Source organism: Phragmites australis, chromosome 18 (assembly GCF_958298935.1).
Source record: "Phragmites australis chromosome 18, lpPhrAust1.1, whole genome shotgun sequence".
In the NCBI taxonomy this organism is placed as follows: domain Eukaryota; kingdom Viridiplantae; phylum Streptophyta; class Magnoliopsida; order Poales; family Poaceae; genus Phragmites; species Phragmites australis.
In genome coordinates this window covers 18,533,937-18,555,988 of record NC_084938.1, presented here as the reverse complement: position 1 = coordinate 18,555,988, position 22,052 = coordinate 18,533,937, and the positions used below count along the sequence as shown (strand labels likewise).

The window sequence follows — 22,052 nt, the reverse complement described above, 5'->3', positions numbered from 1 at the left end:
TCGAATTCGCTCTTCAACATCTACAGTCGCGCGTTCTTGACACGATCCGTGCCAACAAATCTTATCTTGAGACCGTCCTAGACCTCCTTTGCTATTTTCTTCTTCACCACATTAAGAGGTCCTCCAGGAGTGCTTGGAAGAGGTGCAACTTTGCCTTCTTGTCCTTCTTCTCATCGACAACTGTACTGGCCGTCGGCTCGACTGCCTCCTAGACATCTTGATCCTCCATCATTGCTTGCATCCAAATTGTCCAGCTCGTGTAGTTCATCGCCGTTAGCTACGGGAATTAGAACGGCCCTCCGCCGCTCTCCCGTGCCAACTCTCATGAGGAACCATTGACATCCGCCTTTATCTGGCGAGAAGCAAGATGATAACACCGGACAATCCAGCGGATTAGGCCCTGCACGATCTAGTTGGCTCTTATACCAGATATTGGTTTCAAGAACCTAGGAAGAGGCGCTAAGTTCCTACAACTCGACGAGAACGAAAACAACAAAAGCAAAACAAATTTGTTCAGGCAGGTAGCAAGTTATTGTCGTCGAACAATCCGTCGATGAAAACAACATAGAACATATCAAAATTTTCTGGAGGAATTTTCTGACTCTTTTCAACTTACAAACTAGGGATTACAACTCGATACTTATAGCACCAGCTAACTCTGCATTCTAAACTGAATCATGCCATCCCACGATCCGACTCAAATTCTAACTAATCCCATGCACACTGCACGATCCAAAATCATGCACTCATACGAACGACACTCTTGCCGTATACGAGCCATATACATACTCCTTGCTTCCGTGTGATTCAAATCCCCGAGGCTCATGCTAGGATTAAGTCCAACAAGGGTGGCCTCCATGGGTGGAGGGCTGCCTCACACGTCTACATGTGCTGTTGCTGCATCATGGGTCATTGCCATGGTAGTAGTGGCCAATAGCGTTCGCTCTGCCATTGCCACTATCGGTAGTTGGTAGCAATTGGACCTTCCACCCCCCAACCTTGAATTGGCTTAACACTCCACCACTGGTGCCCTTACTCCCAACGATCTCGCATGTTACTTCTCTCAGTGAATCTGTGAGTTAGACATGCCCTAATCCCGTGTCACTACCGCAATGCCTAGATCTCACATGTTGGGCCGCAGCTTGTCGTGATCGCTCCTGCCGGCACCGCTGCACTGCCACAACCACAAAAAGGAAATCGCAACGGCTATTTGCATCAGTTCATTAGACCGAGCTATCGCGGATGATGCGGTCACCAAGAACCGACATAGATGAAATACTATCAGTGTCGGTGTGTCAGTTCCAGTTTGGAACCATCGGAACTAGCACATATAGTCTTCGAGTATTTGTGTCAGTACCAACAACCGGAATTGACGCACCAACATTGTGTCAATTTCTTTGGTCTTTCTGATTTTCTTCAACATTTTATGGTTCTGAGCTGCGCCTATTGCGGTTTAGTGACTTTACATCAGCAGAATTTTTTAAAGGAATGTAATATAATAAAAGTAATTTTTGACGACGAATTTGTTCATGCTAACATGAGCATGTAGCAGGGTTACCAACTCCAGCAAGCTAGGACGAGTGTGAGGAGAACGCAAGGCGCTTCCGTGGTGCGTTCCAAAGCCTCCAAACGTCACGCTTGAGTTCTTTCACCTCGTATCATCATCCTCTGCCGGCGTCGAGCCCAATGCGGATTAAGAATAACATCTAATTACCGCTAGTATTATTACCACAACCAAAGTTGCCAGTTCTGGCAGTAGCTGGACAAGCTCACAAGCGTACGGACAAACAGAACGATAAGAAACGAGTATGAAACTTCCCGTCATTTGGCGCCCTATTTACACCTCCAACTGTTTGTGCGTCCACCGAATCCTCCGTCGACGTAGATTAGCTTAACGCAGCTGCTTGATTACTTCTCAGTTTTCCATCATTAGCATCGTTGATTCTTGGTTACTAAATCCTACAAGCTCTAAGCTAGCTATATTGCACTTCGATTCATTACTGCCGGCGTACGTGGTGCTTAGAGTTGCTGCACTCCGCGACAGAGGCGCCGGCGATGGCGCGGCTAATCGTTGCCCGCGTGGTGCTGGCCCTCGTGGTCCCGTTGCTCGCCCTGTTGCCCGCGCGCGTGGCGCCGGACCTGGCGGGGGACCGCGCGGCGCTGCTGGCGCTGCGGGGCGCCCTGGATCCGGGGCGACGCCTCCCGTGGGACCCCTCGGCGCCGACGCCGTGCGCCGGGCGGTGGCCCGGCGTCGTGTGCTCCCCCTCGGGCGACCGCGTCGTGGAGCTGCGGCTGCCGGGCAAGCGGCTGTCCGGGACGATACCGATGGGCACGGTGGGCAACCTCACCGCGCTGCAGAAGCTGTCGCTCCGGTTCAACGCCATCTCCGGCGGGATACCCGCCGACGTCGGCAACTGCGCCGAGCTGCGGGGGCTGTTCCTCAGGGGCAACCAGCTCACCGGCGCCGTGCCGGAGGGGTTCTTCTGGCTGGCGGTGCTCAAGAAGGTTGATCTCGCCGGGAACCGGCTAACAGGCGGCGTGTCGCTGCAATTCAACAGGCTCAAGCAGCTAGACACGCTCTACCTCGAGGGCAACGACTTTTTCGGCACACTTCCGGCGGGCCTCTACCTTCCGAAACTTTCGCTGTTCAACGTGTCGTTCAATGCATTGCTCACTGGCCCTGTGCCCGCGTCGCTTGCCCGGATGCCAGCGAACTCGTTCCTCGGCACGGGGCTCTGCGGCAGCCCTCTAACCGCATGCACCAACTCCACGCCGCCGGCGCCTCTGCCATCACCGTCTGCAGGGAGTGACAGCAAGAGCGGCAAGCTATCCCGTTGGGCAATCGTCGGAATCATCGTCGGCGCCGTGCTCATAATCCTGCTCATCATAGGGTTCGTCGCCTGCTTGGGCCGGCGTCGGGCGGCGGCCGGGAGGCCTGCGGGGGCTGCGGCCGACGTGCACGAGGGTTCCGCGCCTATAACGGTGACCATGGCGAGGACGGACCGGGACGCGGTGAAGCAGTCGCACTCCCCGCCGCTCGCGCGGGAGATGATCAGTGACGGCAATAAGCTAGTGTTCCTCGGGAACGCGCCGGAGAGGCCCTACGACCTGGAGACGCTGCTGCGGGCGTCCGCCGAGGTGCTCAGCAAGGACGCACTTGGCACAACGTACCGCGCCACGCTTGACGGCGGCGATCCCGTCCTCGCCGTCAAGCGGCTCCGCGCGGTGCACCTCCCCGAGCACGAGTTCCACGACAAGGCGGCCGTGCTCGGCGCCCTCCACCACGACAACCTGCCCCGCCTGCGCGCCTACTTCTACAGCAGGGAGGAGAAGCTTCTCGTCTACGACTTCGTTGGCGCCGGCAGCCTCTCCGCCCTCCTCCACGGTTCGTCCCTATCAACTTTTCGTCTTCTCGTGTACATACCATGCCATTTGCTAGGACGGGAACTTTCAGATATTTTTCTGAACTTGCAGACGATGGCGCGGAGGGCTGCGCGCGGCTGGACTTCACGGAGCGCGCGCGCATCGCGCTGGTGGCGGCGCGCGGCGTGGCGTTCATCCACCGCGGAGGGTCCAAGTCGTCGCACGGCAACATCAAGTCTTCAAACATCATCGTCACCGCCACGCGCGACGGCGCCTACGTCGCCGACTACGGGGTCGCGCAGCTCGTGGGCGCCGCGGCACTGCCGAGGCATGGCGCGGGGTACCGTGCCCCGGAGGTGAAAGACGCGCGCAGCGTGCCCCAGAGCGCCGACGTGTACAGCTTCGGCGTGGTCGTACTGGAGCTGCTCAGCGGGCGCGCCCCGGCGCACGCGCTGCCGGACGGCGCCGACGGCGTGGACCTGCCGCGGTGGGTGCGGTCGGTGGTGCAGGAAGAGTGGACGTCCGAGGTGTTCGACGCCACCATCGCCAACGAGCCGGGCGTCGAGCAGGAGATGATGCGGCTGCTGCAGCTCGGCATGGAGTGCACCGAGCAGCGCCCCGACCGGCGGCCGTCAATGGCCGAGGTGGAGGCGAGGATCGAGCGCATGGTCGAGGACGCGTGCATGAAAGCCAATTTCAGCAGCACGTACGGCAGCCGGAGCGTGTCTGCGTGATCTGCCGGTTGGCCTTCGTCGGCAGTTTCTTTATTTCATTCTGATTTTCATTTGAAGCGAGGCATCTCGGCTTCTACTTTGATTTGTTCATGTTCCATATTCTTGGCTGCGGATTGTGCAGTGGCATAAGCTCATACACTGCAAGACATTCTTTTATCTCTCCAGAGCATTTCATTTTCCTCTTGCTAAATGTAATAAAGTTGCTAGTTTCTACTGGGAAATTTAAGCAAGTTTGAAAATTCTGCTGACATGAATACTAATTCACGACGTCCACCTGTCTAGTTGTCTTATGAAAATTTTGCTTCATAACACTATTTAACCTACAACTACTGTGGAAACTCATTGTGAGCGAGTCAGTCACAACATTTTTATTTTACTCTTGCATTCTGTGCATAAACGCACCATAAACTGCACAGTAGGAACTGCGAACTTCAGAAGAAGCACTATTGCTATTGACTTGACTAAATGTCTGCTGTTTCAACTTTCAAATGGACAAAAAGAGACCATGTGCTACGACGTTAGAAGCTCAGTGTATTTCTGGTATCAATGTTACAATTCCTCTACTTGGATAGAAAAACCACATGGACAGCGTTTTGTTCGCACAAACGTCTCCTCGTCGAAGCTCTGGTCTTCCTCCGGAAACTCATGCTCATGGTCATGAGCAGGGAGATAAGGATTCGGCACCTGATCTGCCTGTAGTTTGCTTGTACGAGTCTCCATTTCCGAGCGTCGAATGCTGCGAGTGTTTTTCTGGAAGTAATCATTTTTGGGTGGTCCTTCCTGACCATGCATTTGTGATGGTGTTTCGCAGGAGTCCTCTGTCTTATTACAATGGAACAGAGCAGTTGATACCACCTGGATAGTGCCTGAGCTTCCTCCTGCTTCCTCTCCTCATCTTGTCTCTGTTCCTCTTCTTCTGCATATCCCTAGTAGCAGGTATGAAAGCAAAAGTATCACATCAATTGTAGAACTAATAGCGTATGGTATGATGGTGCTGGGAAAAAAGGGACACTTAGCTTGCTTCGGACACAAATATACAAGGTGTGTATGTATTTATACAGGCTGTTTTCAGGCATGCACACCTCAGTATCACAAAGACCTCCTAAATTACTAGGCTTCGTGTTTACAATTACAATAACTTCTAAAGGTTTTAAATTATTAAAACTTCACCTTTAAAACGATAGCATCGCTAAATCATATAATAGGTCAGGTAAATCATAATGAAGGATAAAAGGTTTCAAACATTTGAAAATAATCCTCACATCAAAGCATACCTCCAGGATATCATTTTTTAATTCCGCACAAACAACAAGTCCATCGAAAACTGAAATGCACCGATCACTACGATAATCAAATCCAACCATGGCAGGAGCATAATCGACGCCAAGTCTCTTTGCGACCTGGAATAATCTTGGTAACCTCAAGTGTCCTGTACCAGGTGGAAGGCATTTCTCTGACCATACATCAACTTGGCCACGATCATTCTTGGAGACATTTTAGCATCGATCAGTATGGAACACCAGAAAACAAGGACTGGATGTTCCTAATGGTGAGTCATACTAAAAAAGAGTTAATAATACCTTTGGCACAATGCCCTTTTTTTGAACTAGAATCGGCAAAAGAGTTGCCGATTTTGTATTGGTAGAGAAGAAAAGCAACGCAAATACTAAACCCTCACGACCTCGAGGGTGCTAAGGGAAACCACCAAAAACATAGAAAAAATAACAAGAAAAAAAGAGCTATAAGCATGCTAGAGGCCCAGGATTATCATGCAAAGCTTTTTTGCACCCGCAATACACCAAGTTGTGGCCTCCTCTTTAATCTTAGCTAACAAGTACATCACTGTGATTCCTATTGCTGAAAAACACACGCATTATGCTCTTTCCATAGCTCCCAACTCACTGGCATCATCAAAGAGCCGATCGCTTTTTACGGCAGTTCGATTGTCATCCCCACTTGGCGCCACCATTGTGCCATGGTTTCACAATTCGACCAAGAGCTTGGCTCAGGCAGATTGCCAGACCCACAGACGCATAGAATTCCAGATATGTTGGCTGTACCGGTAGCGAGTGAACAAATGTATTGCTGTCTCATCACATTGCTGACACAAGGGGTGTCACACTCATGTTTTTCCCAGAAAACAATCCTCAGAAATCCGTGCCGCTCGCCATCCCCGTGTGCTAGGGCTCTATGTCATGCCGTGCCACGCCACACCGTCCATCCCATCGCCATGCATCGCAGGCAATCCTCGTGCCCCGCGTCGCTTCCTTGAGCCCTGAGCCCCACCTCACGCCCCGCGTCACCATCGTGCCAATGCCTCCGTCCCCTATCAAGAGGAATAGTGCTCTCTTCCTCGCTCTCCTCCACACCGCACAGCACCACCTCTCCTCTCCACCGCTACCCCCTCCCATTGCACCACCACCAAAGCCGACCGCCACATCTGCCTCCGAAACGCCGCCACAGCTAGTGAGCATCGTGCTTCTCTTCCTTCCTTACCAGAAGCCAACCCGAGATCCCTTGAAACCCTAACATTATCATGTATCTTTGCCACAACACCAGAGAACACTTCATCGCCGGTCGCCTTGTTGTCCTCATCGCTAGAGCTCCACTGCCACGCTATCATCGGCTCAGATCCACCTTCGCTGCCATCCTTGCCGGTCAGTCCAGATTTGCCACTCCCCAAGCCAGATTCGACCGTCGCCGCCTCCTTTTGCAGGTCAACGGAGCCCACCGTCGTCCTTCATCATTGGTGCGCCACTGCCGTTCACCTCCCCATCGTCTCCCTCCTCCCAGTTCTCTCTCTCTCTCTCTCTCTCTCTCTCTCTCTCATCAATCTGATCTGATCAGAATAGAACCGGTGCCCCCCTCTCCTTATCTCTTTAGTCGAGCCGACCCAACCGAGCCGAGCCGCCTGAGTCAAGCCAAGCCGAGCCCCGAGCCGAAATCAGAATATTCCAAGAATATTTCGCTTTTTTTCCTTTTTCTAATTTTACCTCCTGGTAAAACTTCCGAAGCTCGTTTCTCCTCCGTCCAAATTCTATTTTCAACGATTCTTCCACTGATATTTATCTAAATTTGAGATCTACCTAATCATGTCAATTTAATATTTTTTGTAATTAGAATAATCATTTGATTAATTGTTTGTGTATGCGCTTTTGCCATTTGTTGCATTTGTTAGAGGAAGGTACATTCGAGGAAGACCCAGAGGATCTGAAGTTTGAAGAAGAAGCGGACGAGGACTTTAATGAAGGCAAGTCATACACTGTTGATCCTATGTTTTCAAATACAATCTATAGAGCCACTGTTTCAAATTATAGAGATATGCATGCTTAAGTTAATAACTGTAATTTTAAAAATATGCTAATGTAGTTATGATCTAGCATGTTTATGACATGCCTTGATATTGTCACCTTTATTCTGTTGAAACCCTAGAAGGTCCCCAACATCAAATATAATGATTGTTTGGATAAATACTTGTTTACTACCATGCTTATGATTGCTTTGCTCAAACGAAATAATCAGGATAATTACATAAGTTAATCATGCATTTTCAAAAAGTGTGAAGTGTTGTGTGTTTGATGTGTGTGTAAGATATGTTCATGAAAACTTAGTATGTTTTTACGGGGGTGAGTAAGGTACCCCACAAAGGTGAAAACTACCTTAGAGTAAGTTTCACCTTTGTGGTGTTCTTGCTGGGAGACACTTGCCTCAGTCATATAAGGATTAGTTCGCTATGACATCCTACCTAGTATTTTAATCATACAAACACATGATGTGGATGGGCAGGACTTGACCCAACCTCTTCAACTTAGTTCGGTACCCACTCGAAGGCCGGTAGTGGCAATGGGGACCAGGAGAAGACTTGGATAGTACGTAACTCAAGGTCCGACTGGTGATGTTGTTAAGGCTATGTCAGAGCTTTGGGATTGCTAAGTTGTCCTTCTCGTGAATATTCTAAGGCCCCTAGTATCTTAGTACCCCATGGATGGATATTGTGGCTATGTTGTGAGGATGTTGCGTCTCGTTATAACAGTTGTACCAGTTGTTAAGGTTGGAGTCTGTGCATATCTTGTGAGTAAAATGTATAACCTCTATAAAGTGTTAAACCTATCCAGATAGCCGTATCCTAAATCAAGGACATTCTATGGTTCAGTCATAGTGATTAGCTTTTCGGCATGAGTACCTTCTAGGCGTGTAAGTGGACAGTGTGCCTGTGTTTTCAAAAAGTGTTAACTATGTGCCTGGTAGGGTTGAAAACGGTAACGAAAATTTCCGATTTACCGGGGGCCGTTTTCGAAAACCGCCGACCGTATATTTTGAAATCGGTAATTTTCGGAATCGGTATCGGTAAAATGTTCCGGAAACGGTAGCGGAATCGGTTTGAGTCAATTCCGATCGTTTAGTCGATTTTTCAATTTTTACCGGAAATTACCGGTATGGGCTTTCGGTATTTACCGAAATATATCAGCCCATCAGCAGCCCACTTCACTTCAGTATATGGGTCTTTGGTTCTTAGATCTGGGCGTCACCTAATCACCCAAACGGGCTCACGGCCACGGCCCACAGTCACCCTCACGAAGTCACGGGCTCACGGGTCATGGCCGCACGGTCACGCTCACGCACTCACGCACATCTTCTCTGCCTGGCTCTGGTCTCTGGAGGATAAAGCGTGCGTTGCACCGCCGCCAACCGCCAACTCCCGACGCCGGTGACGCTACCTCCTCCGGCCGGCGCAGCTTCCAGCCGGCGTCTCCTCCGCCCGGCAGAGCTTCCAGCCGGCGTCGAGTCCACCCGGCACATCTTCTCCGCCCGAGCCCAGCACTGGATCTAGCGTCGAGTCCACCCGGCAAGTCTTCTCCGCCCGCCGGCCGACGTCTTCTCCGGTCGTCGCCCGACGTCGTCTCCACCCGGCACGTCTTCTCTGCGCCGACACGTCTTCTCCGCTCGCCGGCCGACGTATTCTCCGCCCGCTGGCCGACGTCTTCTCCACCCGGCACGTCATCTCCGCCCGCCACCCGACGTCTTCTCTGGGCTGGCCGTCGCCTGGCGTCTCCTCCGCGTGGACGTCTTCTCCACCCGTCGCCCGGTGTCTCCTCTGCGCCGAGTCACCGACGTCTTCTCCGCCCGCAGCCTGTTCCAGCCAGCGCCGCTTCCAGCCGGTGCTGCCACCTGCGCACAGACCGACACTCAGACCGGCGCTTCGACCAGTGTGCAGACGGGCTCTGTGACCGGGTGTCTCCCCCTCAGGCCGGTGTCTCCGCAGAGGCGCAAACCGGTGCCCAGCAGTCCAGCACAGTAGGCAGCACACCTTCTCCTCCATATCATATCTGTGATGAAACCACCTACCGGAGAAGTAACTTCCCGACAGCGCACGGTTATGGATCCGCCCCCATCTCGTGATGCTACCGCCACTTCGTCTCAGAATTCGCTTGTAGGTAATAATCATTTACAAGCACAATTGCAGTTTCATTTTATAGTTCTGGTGTGATGAGAACAATCTAAATTGCAAAGGGTATTTGACAAATTGTGAAACTAGGCTGATAATAGGTATTTGACAAATTATGAAATAATTTCGTTGAAATACAAATGTGATAGCTATGTGATGACATTCTCCGTGTAAAATTTTGTTTTATCAACTCAAATGTTTGGTTGTGATAGGATAAAATAACATAGTGCATTTTATAGTTCATTTGCTTTGCTGATTTTCATTTGTCTATCAATGGATGATAGGAACTCAGAACAAAGTGGTGTCAGCTACAAGTGCAAGTGCGAGTACAAGTGCAGTGGGTGCAAATGCTGATGATATCATCGATGTGGACCATGAGGATGATGGACAACCTCCTTTGAAACAGCAAAAGAAGAGCACATCAGATGTATGGCAGTATTTCACCAAGTACACAGTGACAGTGGAGGAGAATGGCAAGCAGGTTGATCAGTTGTGGGCACAATGTAAGTTCAAAGGGTGTAATAACAAAACCAGCAAAGGTAGAGCTGAGAGTAATCGAGGAACCACAGGGTTTTGGAGTCATCTAAAGCATTATCACAGTATTGTTAAAGGCCAGCAACTACTCAAATCAGAAACTAATCATGAGAAATGTATGACAGTTATTGAACCATACAAGTATGATCAAGAAGTTAGTTTGAGGAAGTTATACATTGCAATAATCATGCATGAGTATCCTTTTAACATAGTTGAACATGAATATTTTGTTGAGTTTATAAAATCCCTGCGCCCTAACTTTCCTATCAAGTCTCGTATCACTGTTAGGAAGGATATAATGGACCTCTATTTGCAAGAAAAGGATAAGATGTATGCTTATTTTAAAACCCTTCAATGCCGCTTGAGTGCAACTATGGATATGTGGACATCAAATCAGAACAAGGGGTATATGTGTGTGACTGTCCATTGGGTAGATGATGATTGGCGTATTCAGAAGAGGATTATCAATTTCTTCCATGTGCCAGGACGACATATTGGTGAGAATATGTCTCATACCTTAAGTTCATGTATGTTGAAATGGAACATCGAGAAGAAAATATTTTCTTTGACTCTGGACAATGCTGCTGCAAATGAAGTTGCTGTTAAGGATGTCATCTTATGACTCAAGAAGTATTGTCCATTAATCTGTGATGGTCTCTTTTTTCATGTCAGATGTGCTAATCACATTCTTAATTTGGTTGCTAAAGATGGTATGAGTGCGATTGCATCTTCAATTCAGAATATTAGAACATTTGTGGTGGCTGTGAAGGGTTCTCCATTGCAGTGGGAGGAGTTCCTAAAGTGTGCTACTGAGTGTGGATTGGACACAAAGTCGGGCCTCTCACTTGATGTTTCTACTAGGTGGAATTCAATGTATACCATGTTGAGGGATGCTTTATATTACAGGGCAGCTTTTGAGAGGCTCATGTCTTGTGAACGTGGCAGGTATGAGAAAATTGCTCCTTCTTCTGCAGAATGGGAAAAGGCAAAATCTCTTTTACCATGCTTGAAAAAGTTCTTTGATCTCACTGAGTTATTTTCTGGTACATTATATCCAACTGCAAACTTATTTTTCAAAGGCTTCTGTGAGATTAAGTTCTTGCTAACTGATTAGTGTCATAGTGATGATCCTACTATTAGTAGCATGGCAACTTCTATGAGTTTTAATTTTGAGAAGTATTGGAAGAAGTCCAATGTTGCTCTTGCTATTGCAAGTGTTCTTGACCCTAGGTTCAAGAGGAAAATTGTAGAATTTTACTTGAGGAGGGTGTACAAAAATTCCTATCAAGATGAACTTAACAAATTTAATTGTGTTATGAGGAACATGTATGAATGCTATGCTGCTAGTAATCCTTCATCTTTAAAGAGTAAAGCACCTGCACCTTCAACAGAGTCAGATTTGTTTATGGACACGGTAGATGAGGAACTTGATAGCTACCTATATGACATACATGACCTGGATGATGATGCAAACGACTTGGATAAGTACTTGGCAGAACCACCATTAAAGGTTACCAAAGCCAATTATCATACATTTGATATTTTAGCATGGTGGAAGGGTCAGAGGGATGAGTATCCTATTCTATGGTTGCTTGCTCGTGATGTGCTTGCCATGCAAGTGTCAACGGTAGCTTCTGAATCGGCTTTTAGTGCTGGTGGCCGTGTTGTTGATCCATATCGTTCTCGTCTTGATCCTGAGATGGTACAAGCACTAATTTGCACTAAAGATTGGATAGCTGCAACAAAAAAGGTGACAATTTAAACTTCTACTCATGTAAAGTCTTCACATTTTTACTAATCTACATGCCTTGACATTTCAGGTTCTAAGAATGTTTCGTCATTGGTCGTTGATCTTGATATTCTTGAGGCTGTTGCTAATAATCTGATGTTTGAGGTATAAAATATAAATTGTACAACTACTTCTATTTTCTGTTCTCATTTGTGCAAAAAGACTTGCTGGAGATTAATTGAATAATTTTCCTATAAAACAACAGGACGAAGACTTAGCAAGTGATGATGATGAGCTTGAGGTTGAGCTGTAGGCCGCCAAAAAAGTGAAGAAAGAGGAAGTTCAAAAGTGATGAGTTTGTGTTGTGCTTGGTCAAATAATATTTGTATGGACAAAACTTGTATGGAGACTTAGTGTTGCGCTTGTATGGAGACTTTAATCCTTGTGACGAGGTTGTGTTCTGCTTGACTGCTTGTATGGAAACTTAAATTCTTGTGCTAAACATTTGCGCTTATATAGAGATTTTTATCCTTTTGCTTGTCAATTAACAATTGTCTTATCATAAAAGATGTATCAATATACCATATACTCATGTCGATTATAGTCATGTCATGTATGACTTCATTAAACTTGTCGTATGTGATGTATAACTTGTGAGCTATGTTTTGGTGTTTCTGTTCAGAATTATCGATCCCCGATCGAAATCGACATATTATCGATCCGATAATATCGTTTTCGATTTTCCGATACAACCGATACTGTATTCGTTTTCGGCATTACCGCTACCGATTCCGTTTCCGAGAAAAAATACGGAAATGAAAACGGTTTTAGCGTATTCCGACCGTTTCTGACCGTTTTCAACCCTAGTGCCTGGAGTATCCCAGGCTATGTGTCCACCGACAAAAGAAGTGTGGGAACTTGTGGGATAAAAGTATCTCCCGTAGGGCCAACCACCCTGTAAGCTCAACTCATGTGTTTCCCTCAAAAATATTTTAAGATAGTCTTTGCAAATTGAACCTTGCATCGAAAACTAGCTTTCTGGAAAGCCTAAAAACTCTACAACCTTATCCTTGATCTACCTTTATGCATCTAATTTTCCCCCTTGAGGTAGGACTAGCTAAGTACCTTATGTACCCACTCTTGCTATATGTGGATTCAGGTGATCCAGAGACCGACTTCGTCGAAGGTGAAGATGATTAGATGAAGAGTAGGAAAGTTTGGTTTCGTCTGCTCTCAGGTTACTTGTAGGGCTTGGGTTGCTTTTGAGTTGTCTCCGTTGTGTTGTGAGGCTTTGTTTAATTGTGCCTACGGGCCTTTATTGTAATGAACTCTATATTTTACCATAATACCGTATTTTAATCGATGTATGATTGTGATGTCTAATTTTGTTTGAAATATGTGCATACTAGTTACTGATCCAGGGACTAGTATAAGTTGCACAAGGTGACCCGAAGGAAGAGTCCGATAGAGTGTTATCAGAGTCATACTTAACTGTAGGGTGAAATCTTAGGATTGGCCAGTTAAAGGAGTGATAATTTTATAATAGAATATTTTGATAAAATTTTCTATTATCCCATTGTGTGCTTACCTTGATGTTCCATTTTAATAAAAAGGTTTTTCACTCAATCCTTACTCACCTTTTTTCAAAATTTTGGCAGATGGAAGGAGAAGTGCAAGGCTTCCCCCTCATCCTTTGGGAGACCTTGATGAGACTTGGGTACACTCAGCTCCCGGAGTATCATGGATGAGAGTACCGAGAGAATGACACCAACAAATGTGAAGTCCACGTCCATGTGTTTGAGACACCTAAGTATACAGACTAGCAGCCATGGAGTACTGTCGTCTACGGAGCTGGGTACAATGACACATATCAGGCAGCAGCCTGCAAGGCCCTCCTTTACTTTTGTCGGAGGTATGAGAAGGATACTGGATGTACCCCGATGAAGTTCTTCCCAGTCAGTGACCACGCATGCCCTGTGTGGCGTAGCAGGATGAGAAGGTTGGAAGGTCAAGGTCAAAGGGAGGACGATCCTACCTTGGTCGCCACAGTGAAGTACCTCCTTGCTTTGGGCCAGTTGTATGAGATTCATCACTTCGAGTGGAATGCCTGAATCCAGAGGGCTGAAAACTCTGAGACTCGAGAGAGAGCTTCAAGGATAAAGATACAACAGGTTCAAGAGTAGACAATAGCTGCAAAAAAGCGTGCTAAGGAGACTACCAAGGCACTGATAGAGACCTTTGAGTATTATGTCAAGAAGCTTAACGAAGCCTACTTGTCTTGCCACAGTACTTACGGAGGAGCCCACTGCAAGCTCACTGCAAGGAAGAGGACCTTTCACCTACCCCCCCAATTGACAACGTCAGACGCTTGGAGTTACCCGGAGTTCCCCTCCTCTCTCTAGGAGTAGCCAATTCAATTGCATCAGGTAGAGTTGTACCAGCACCAGTTGTAGTGCCACCGCCACCTCCACCAATTTCAGGAGCAAAGCAGGATGACCAGATGTATGAAGATAATTTCGAAGAAGAAGAAGACCCCATCGAGCTCTAGTTTGTGCACAATGATGATTCTGAGGGCAGTAAAGAGTCTGTTGGAGATAACATCATCGACCTAGATGGTGATGAGGAGAACATGGCTAGAGCTTTTGAGCAGATGCAAGACCTCGAACTAGCCAACCATGATGACATCAGCCTCACCGCAGAGTGGCGTGCAAACCACCCCTAAAGGTTGTTTCTCCACCATCAGCAGTAGCACCATGACTCAAGAGTATCATCAAGACCAGTGCATCGTCAGTCTACCGTGTGCTAGTTTTTCTAGTAGTATGTATTGTGTTGTAGTATCCTATATCATGTCATAGTAATGTAGTCCATGCATGTAGCAATTTAGTGTCACTTGGAGTCCTTGGCTCCCATGCGTATGTGTGTATTAAACCTTATGTGATGTAATGTTATGTGCTCGATGTTTGTGCTATCGTGTGCCATAATCAACCTAAGTGTTCTTAGAAGAAATCAAGTAATCTAATGTCTAGCTATCCCTCCTAAAGTCTTACCCTTCTTTTACCCTCAAAATAGATGATGCCCAAGAGGTCAGCCAGGATCCAACAACACCAAGTGCATCAAGCTCAAGCTAGCCATGAAACTGCCAGTGAGGCTTAAGTAGGACAACAACCTAGAGGAAGGTAACGAACGAGAGGTGGATGGGTTAGGCAAGCCCCCTGTTTCCCCTGAGCCCAAGGAGCAGCTATGGAAGAGCAAGACCATGAGGATGAAGTGAATCAAGGACAAGAGGGATATGCTCAAAATAACCAGCTGAGAGGGCAGCTGCCACTCCCATCGTCTGTTGAAGAACTTGTGGCAAATAATGGCTAATAGTTTGACAAAAGCCATAGCACAAGGAATACAAGGCAACCGTGGAAATGGATAAGAGCCACAATCCAAGATGACCGAGTTCATGAGACTCAAACCAGCCACATTCAATCACAAGGAAGATGACCCACTAGCAACAGATGATTGGCTAAGGGGCATCAACAAGAATCTAGATGTCATAAATCCCAGTGACCGTGAAAAGGTTCTTTTGGCATCTCACTAGTTGACAGGAGCAGCCTTGGAATGGTGGGAAAACTATCGAGAAGCTATAGAGGATGCTAATGCCATCACCTGGGAGGAATTCCAAGAAGAATTTAGAAGGTATCACATCCAGAAGGAATCATAGAAATGAAGGCAGTAGAGTTTCGGGACTTGAAGCAAGGGGCCATGACTGTAAATTAGTACATTCGCAAATTCACCAAGCTCTCTCGCTATGCCCCAAAAGATGTGAATATGGACAAGAAGAAGTAGGCCGCTTTAGAAAGGGTTTGCATAGTATTATGAAGATGCACCTGTTTGCCAGCACTTACCCAAACTTCAACACGATGATGAATCGAGCCATCATCATAGACAAAGCCAAAACTGAAGGAGACAATGACTGGAAACATAACTTCATGGCACATAAGCATAGGCAGCAGAAAAGATTCACAAGGCCCAGACCTAACAACTACCAGAAGCCAAAATACCAACCAATTATGCAGTACTGGTCTCAAGGATACAACCAGCCAACAGTTTCAATTTACCACAACCAGAATTCAGCAAATCAGCAGAATAGCAATGGAAGTATTGCCCAAGTGTCTAAAAGAAACAAAGATAACAAAGATATAGTCTGTTACAACTATAGAGAGTCCGGGCATATGATAGCCAACTGCCCACATAAGAACCCCACTATAGCACGAGAACCAACAAACTCTGCAGGAAGTATCAGGACATCAACATCAGGAGTTGAATGTGGTGGATCACAAGCCTCGGGAACAGGAGAAGAAGACCATCCAATCCTTTGGGAGAGGCCGCATCAGCCTTTGATGCTCATGATGCCCATGAAGCACCGGACGTTGTATTCGGTGAGTTCATAGCCAATTCAACTCCAACAATAATATTATTTGATTCTGAAGCTTCACATTCATTCATATAATAAAAGTTTGTTGCTAAGCATAGAATTTCAAAGCGCCCGAGCCCACTATCAGTGACCATGGCTAGCTCGGCTTGGGTACAAAAAGGATTCCGGGCTATTTTTAATTTGGATATTCCAGAAAATGCGAAATTAAATTTTGGTTCAACACATCATTCGGCTGAAACTTGTAAAATACATAGAAAATTGTATATAGCTCCAAAAATTATGAAACCAATTTTGTTAGGTTTATATGATCATTATCTACATGTTAAAAATACTGAGAGCTATTAAATGTGTATTTAAATTGCATAGGTTGATAAAATAGGTTTGAGTTTCATTAATCCATAATTAAATATTGGTAACTCCAAAATTGATGAAAACAATTTTGTAAATCTTATTAATTGATTCCCTGCTCATTAAAAATAATCATCCTCATGTTAGATATGATTAAATTCCTATTTAGGGTTAAGCTTTGTGTTAAGCTTAATTAATCCAGGAAATGATTAGATGCTTAACATTAATCCAAATTAAGAAAATCTTGAGGCTTTAAAACTCATGTTGTGAAACATTGTACCTCCTTCATGCTCATCATTGTACGCATTCTTCTTTAAGCGAACGAAGGTCTAGAGCGTGACGCGAGTGTGATTGAGGGTGACACCGAGGCACACCACTTCTACGAGTTTTGTTCAGGAAGTATCGGGGAAACCCCAGAGCAGCAAGGAAACCATCTAAGCATGTTTCACCCTTTGTTCAAATTAAATGGAGTCTAAATTGATAAGTTATGCTTTATGTATGTTTGCATGTGTTGAGTCCAGCATCGGGCTGATATGGGTAGAACCTATGTTGATGCATTATCTCTACCTTGATTTATTGATGAATCCTTATCCTTGTAGCCTTGATGATATAGTTGTTGCCTAGCTTCAAGGTTTATTTGAAATGCTTAGGTCCTCGGTAGAAGTCGAGCGATGGTGCTGTCGTTGTTCACGAGCTTAAGGGCTTAATCACTATTTACAGATACAAAGATGAGGTTGAGATGAATGGTTGAGATGTGAGATTGAGGCGAGATGTGGGCGGTGTTAGGGGTATCTTCTGCCCAGGAGGAGTCCTCTGGGTAGTTCGCGAGAGGAGCCCGGGTGTCATAGACCGCTTGCATCGTTTAAGGCCGTCCGTTGGTACAGTTGGCTCTAGCACTTTCCGTACTCACCACATGCTGATCTAATGGTAAGGTAAGCTGATTACCATATACCGTGCCGACACTTGCCTTACGGCTCTATGATGTGTAAGAGAAAAAGAAAAGGAGAAGCAAGGTGGCGGGGAGCCGTAGGTGTCCAGGAGAACAATTCGAATTGCCACGCTCTCGATCATGAGCATGCTATTATTTCATTTGTATCGGTCGTAGTGTTTACGAATGTGGGATAAGGTTATGGTATGATGGACATGGTTGGTGGTTTGTTGATGACATACTATGGTTAGTATGCATACATGTTTAAGTTGTGGTTTACAGGGTAGAAAGTGTAGTTGTTTTTGAGTTAAGTATAGATGCTCACACATATGTGTCTAGGTTGCTTACCGCATATGTTTTACTTAACCTTGTGGCCTACTCTTGCTAATAGCTCAATGCATAATCCTTGGAGTCAAGCTATGTATATGTGCTTTATATGGATTAAGTCTTGCAAGTACCTTCGTACTCATGCTTGCGCTTTTAGGTTCTGCTAGTGAGGGTGAGGCGGTGTTTGGCTACTTCGTACCCGCCGATGCAGGTGGTGGGCAAGAGTAGTGCATCCTACTCTGGTGAGGCGTAGCTTTTGGGGTGAAGCTTAGGGCATATGACTCCACTCTCCTTTGGTTGTCGTTAAGGTTTTAATTTTCCACTGCGTAGTTTCTCTTTTGTAAACTGTTGCAAATGGTTGTATACTTAAGAACTTGTAATATAACTTCAATTACTAGCTCTTTCTTAAGGTATGTTGTGATGTACATATTGGAAAGGCATGTATTCTGATCTTGGGGACAAAACACGTGCCGGGACTACCAGGATGTTATTCCGGTTAACCATTGAGGTTGTGATTATGAATAATGATCCTTCTGATGATTAATTAGAATACTATTTAGACGGTTCCTCACAATAACAAATGGCCCCAGGATAATCAAGGTCTTGCCCTCTAATCATTCTATTGAGTACATCAACAACTGGATAATTTACTAGGTTCTCATCTAGTTCTTAGAACCTGGACATAATTCTCAAAAATCACACAACATCATCATGGATAGTGTTTTTGTACCAAATCAGAGAGCATAGATTCTAAAAAGGACAAGTAATTTCCAACCGAGACAGAAATAGAGATTGAAAAGTAGGATTCAAACAAGTAATGACATAACGAAAAGGATGAATCAACTTCCTTATCCAGAATCTGATATGCTAATCAATCTCTAAACTTACAACATCACGGCATCTAGGGATCAAATTATAATATGTAGCCCACTGCAGAGACAACATAAGAAATATGTCTCGATATACAAGTACAGACCTGTAAGGATCAAGGCAGCATCTGTTCTTATCATTTGAACACACAAAAGGACCATAAGCAGTCTCTGTTCTTATCATTTGAACACAAAAGGACCTCAACCAGCATATGTTCTTATCATTTGAACACACAAAATGATCACAAACAGTATCTGTTCTTATCATTTGAATACACAAAAGGACCACAAGCAACATCTGTTCTTACCATTGTAGCACACAAAAGGACCAGCACACAAGCATCTGTTCTCATAATTTGAACACATAAGCAGGTGGCTATGAATCAGTATGAACTTGTGCTTAAACCCTAGGAATCGGAGGGGAGAAGGAGACGAAGGGGGAGCCGGGAGGCCTACCTCGACGTCATGGTGGTGGTCCATGACGATGACGGCGATGGACGAGTGCGCAGGGCATGGCAGCATGGGCTCCTTGGTGTCGAGGTTCTCGTCGGGGTGGAGGCGACGGACTCCTCGACGTCGGGGTCGTGGTCCTTGGCGACGGCGGTGGTGGACGAGAGCATGGTGCACGATAGCACGGATCCTCGACGTCAGGGAGGAGGCAGCGAGCTCCTTGGCATCAGAGTGGTGGTCCTCGATGATGGTGGCGGTGAACGATGGCATAAGGCATGGCACTGTGGGCTCCTTGACGTTAGGAGGTGATTCGGTGGAGGCCAGAGGCTAGAAAGGGGAAAAAATTTCTAAGTGTCAGAGGGCGCGGGCGTCGAGCACTTTTATACAGGAGGACTTTCAATGCCGACTCAAAATGACGACTGACAGTGAAAGTGGATCTTCACTGCTGGCTCAATAGGAGAACCGACAGTGAAACATATTTCACTACGGCCCAATAAGTCCATCGGCAGTGAAATAACTGCCGGTCAAATATGTGCTCCGGCAGTGAAACCCCTTTCACTGCAGGTGCGGGGTGCAAAAAATTTGATTTAGCTGTGCGCGCATAGAGACTCGAACCCACGACTTGCCCCAAGTAAGACCAAACAATTAAATCGTTGTGCTCCTCAAATGTTTTCAGTTGAGTTTGTATTATCTATAATTATTAACATTCTATTGACCTAAAATCCTAATACATATTTATTTAAATTTGAACTTCCTATATACCTAAAATCCTAATATATATTTATTTAAATTTAAAAACAAGGGATGTCCAACTAACAAAGATGAAAAGGAAACGAAAATATCCTGAGATAAGAGATTAAGGTTTTCTCTTCCTCTTTGCCATCAAGACATCAAAAAGGAAGAAAGAAGAGCTAAGATAGAGAATTACTCATTGCCCTCCTCATCTTCATCGGACTCAGAACCATGAGCAAGAGCAGGAATTGAACTGAAGGGATTTTTTATCACATCCTCATCATTGTCCTCAACCTCAGAGCTATCAAAAGAGCAAGGTGGTTAAATGTCAAGGTGTCTATGGATCTCCCTGACTCTCCTGGTGAGTTTCTTCCTAGCTGCCCTCTCTTTTTGAACCCTCACTGAAGTGTTTTTGCACTAGCAAAAGATAGACTTTAGGATTCTTAGGGTGGAGGAAGAAGAAGCATCACCTTGTGGTGACTGCTCTCTCCTAGAGGAACGAACATACTTGATTAACCTTACTTGCAGCCCTATATGCTTCTGCTTGTTGACAAAAGAGAGGTTTGTGACCTTCTCAATCATGAACATGATATATGGACAATATCCATATCTTCTTTTAGGATCAATGGAGGTGAAGCGAATCTCTTCCCAAATAAAGTTGAACACATCAAACTTTGTGTTCTCATTCATCCTAACAAGAAAGTTCCTTGTATAAGATAGAATACTATTGGCATCTCTGTCCTTATGTGCAATAGTCTTCCTGAACATCCTATTGAGATATACATAGAAAGGAAAAAGACCAATTGTTTTGCTAAGCTTTTATTCTTCATCCAGATTGTACATGAACTCGATATCACCTATTTCCAAAAATTTCCACTATGGACTTGATTTTTGTTACAAAGATCATCTGGCGTGAAGCCCAAAAGCCCAGCAAAAGCTATATACTTCACTTTGTACCATATACTGTTGGTCATCCAATGGATTGTCCTTGATGCGTCCATTCCAACGTACAAAGTAACATAAAACTAAGCAATTACTTTTTCACACCAAGGATATTTAAAAGCTATGATCCTCGTCAGGTTATGATTATCATAAGCAGCAATCATTTCATTAAAGATAGCATCATCCTGACTCTTCATATAGCTCTTGGTTATGAGTAAGCTAAATATTTATTAGACGTCATCGTAGAGTTTTGTTTAATATTGGTGGTGTGGAGGTTATGTGGGATGAGATGAGAATGTTCGGTTATATTCTATATTGAGATAATCATATTCACCTGTTGTATATAGTTATGTTCTTATATTCATGATAGGATAGCTTAAATGTTAAGTTAGATAGGTGCTTATATGTTTAAGTTGTAAGTTACTTACTTTTTCATAATTCAATTTTAACCTTATGACATATTTCTTACTAATTTATCCAAATATATTATTTTTGGAGTCGAGAATATATATACCCATACGAGTAAGACTTGTGAGTACATTCGCATTTACCGTACTTTGTTGATTATTTTACAAGAAAAATTTAGAAGTTGACTACTTGTGCCCCACCAAAACCGGTGTGGTAATGAGTAGTTACCTATACTACTATTAATCCCGGTCAATTGCCTTATAGGCAAATGGTACCACCGATCTTTGTTTTCTTTTAGATGTTTATTTTGCTGCGATTTATATATATTTACGCTAGATGATACTTGTCATTTGTTTAACTTATCAACATATAATCTTTTGATCTTTTATAAAATCATGATGCTGTGATTTACATATTGATAGAGATATATGTGGATAATAACTTTCTTAAAATTTTTATATATATATATTGGAATTGTTGAGATTGGATTCGGTTTAATTATTTAGTAACTACGATTGTTATGATGAGATGTGAATTAACATATGACACATCGAGAGACGGTCACATATTAGCTCTCACCTTATTAAACGATAGTCTAATTTAATTAATTCGATACAATTTAAACTAGTCCTCACGAAATAAAATGGTACGCAGTTGTGTACGAGTTACCGTCGGCCCAGACACACGCGTGCGTGGGCTCGCGAGTTTTTTTAATTTTCATAGAATTGCAAAATTTGAAAACACATATATTTGTAATTTTTAGATTAAAAATAAAAAATAAAAAATCTGGGCTCGCTGCGTCCACCAGCCGATGAGCCC

General features: G+C 45.1%; 1 protein-coding gene across 1 annotated transcript; it reads left to right on the top strand.

Annotated features, from left to right (window-relative positions):
• The first annotated feature begins 2,055 nt into the window (after positions 1-2,055).
• LOC133898590 (probable inactive receptor kinase RLK902) lies at positions 2,056-4,097 on the top strand. Its single transcript, XM_062339291.1, has 2 exons — positions 2,056-3,385; positions 3,475-4,097. Exons 1-2 carry the CDS (start codon positions 2,056-2,058, stop codon positions 4,095-4,097), a joined length of 1,953 nt encoding a protein of 650 aa, XP_062195275.1.
• Positions 4,098-22,052: the final 17,955 nt, after the last annotated feature.

Coding starts and splice junctions, on each gene's coding strand:
- LOC133898590 (XM_062339291.1), top strand. CDS start 2,056: ATGGCGCGGCTAATCGTTGCCCGCGTGGTGCTGGCCCTCGTGGTCCCG. Junction 3,386..3,474: donor CCTCTCCGCCCTCCTCCACG/GTTCGTCCCTAT, acceptor CTGAACTTGCAG/ACGATGGCGCGGAGGGCTGC.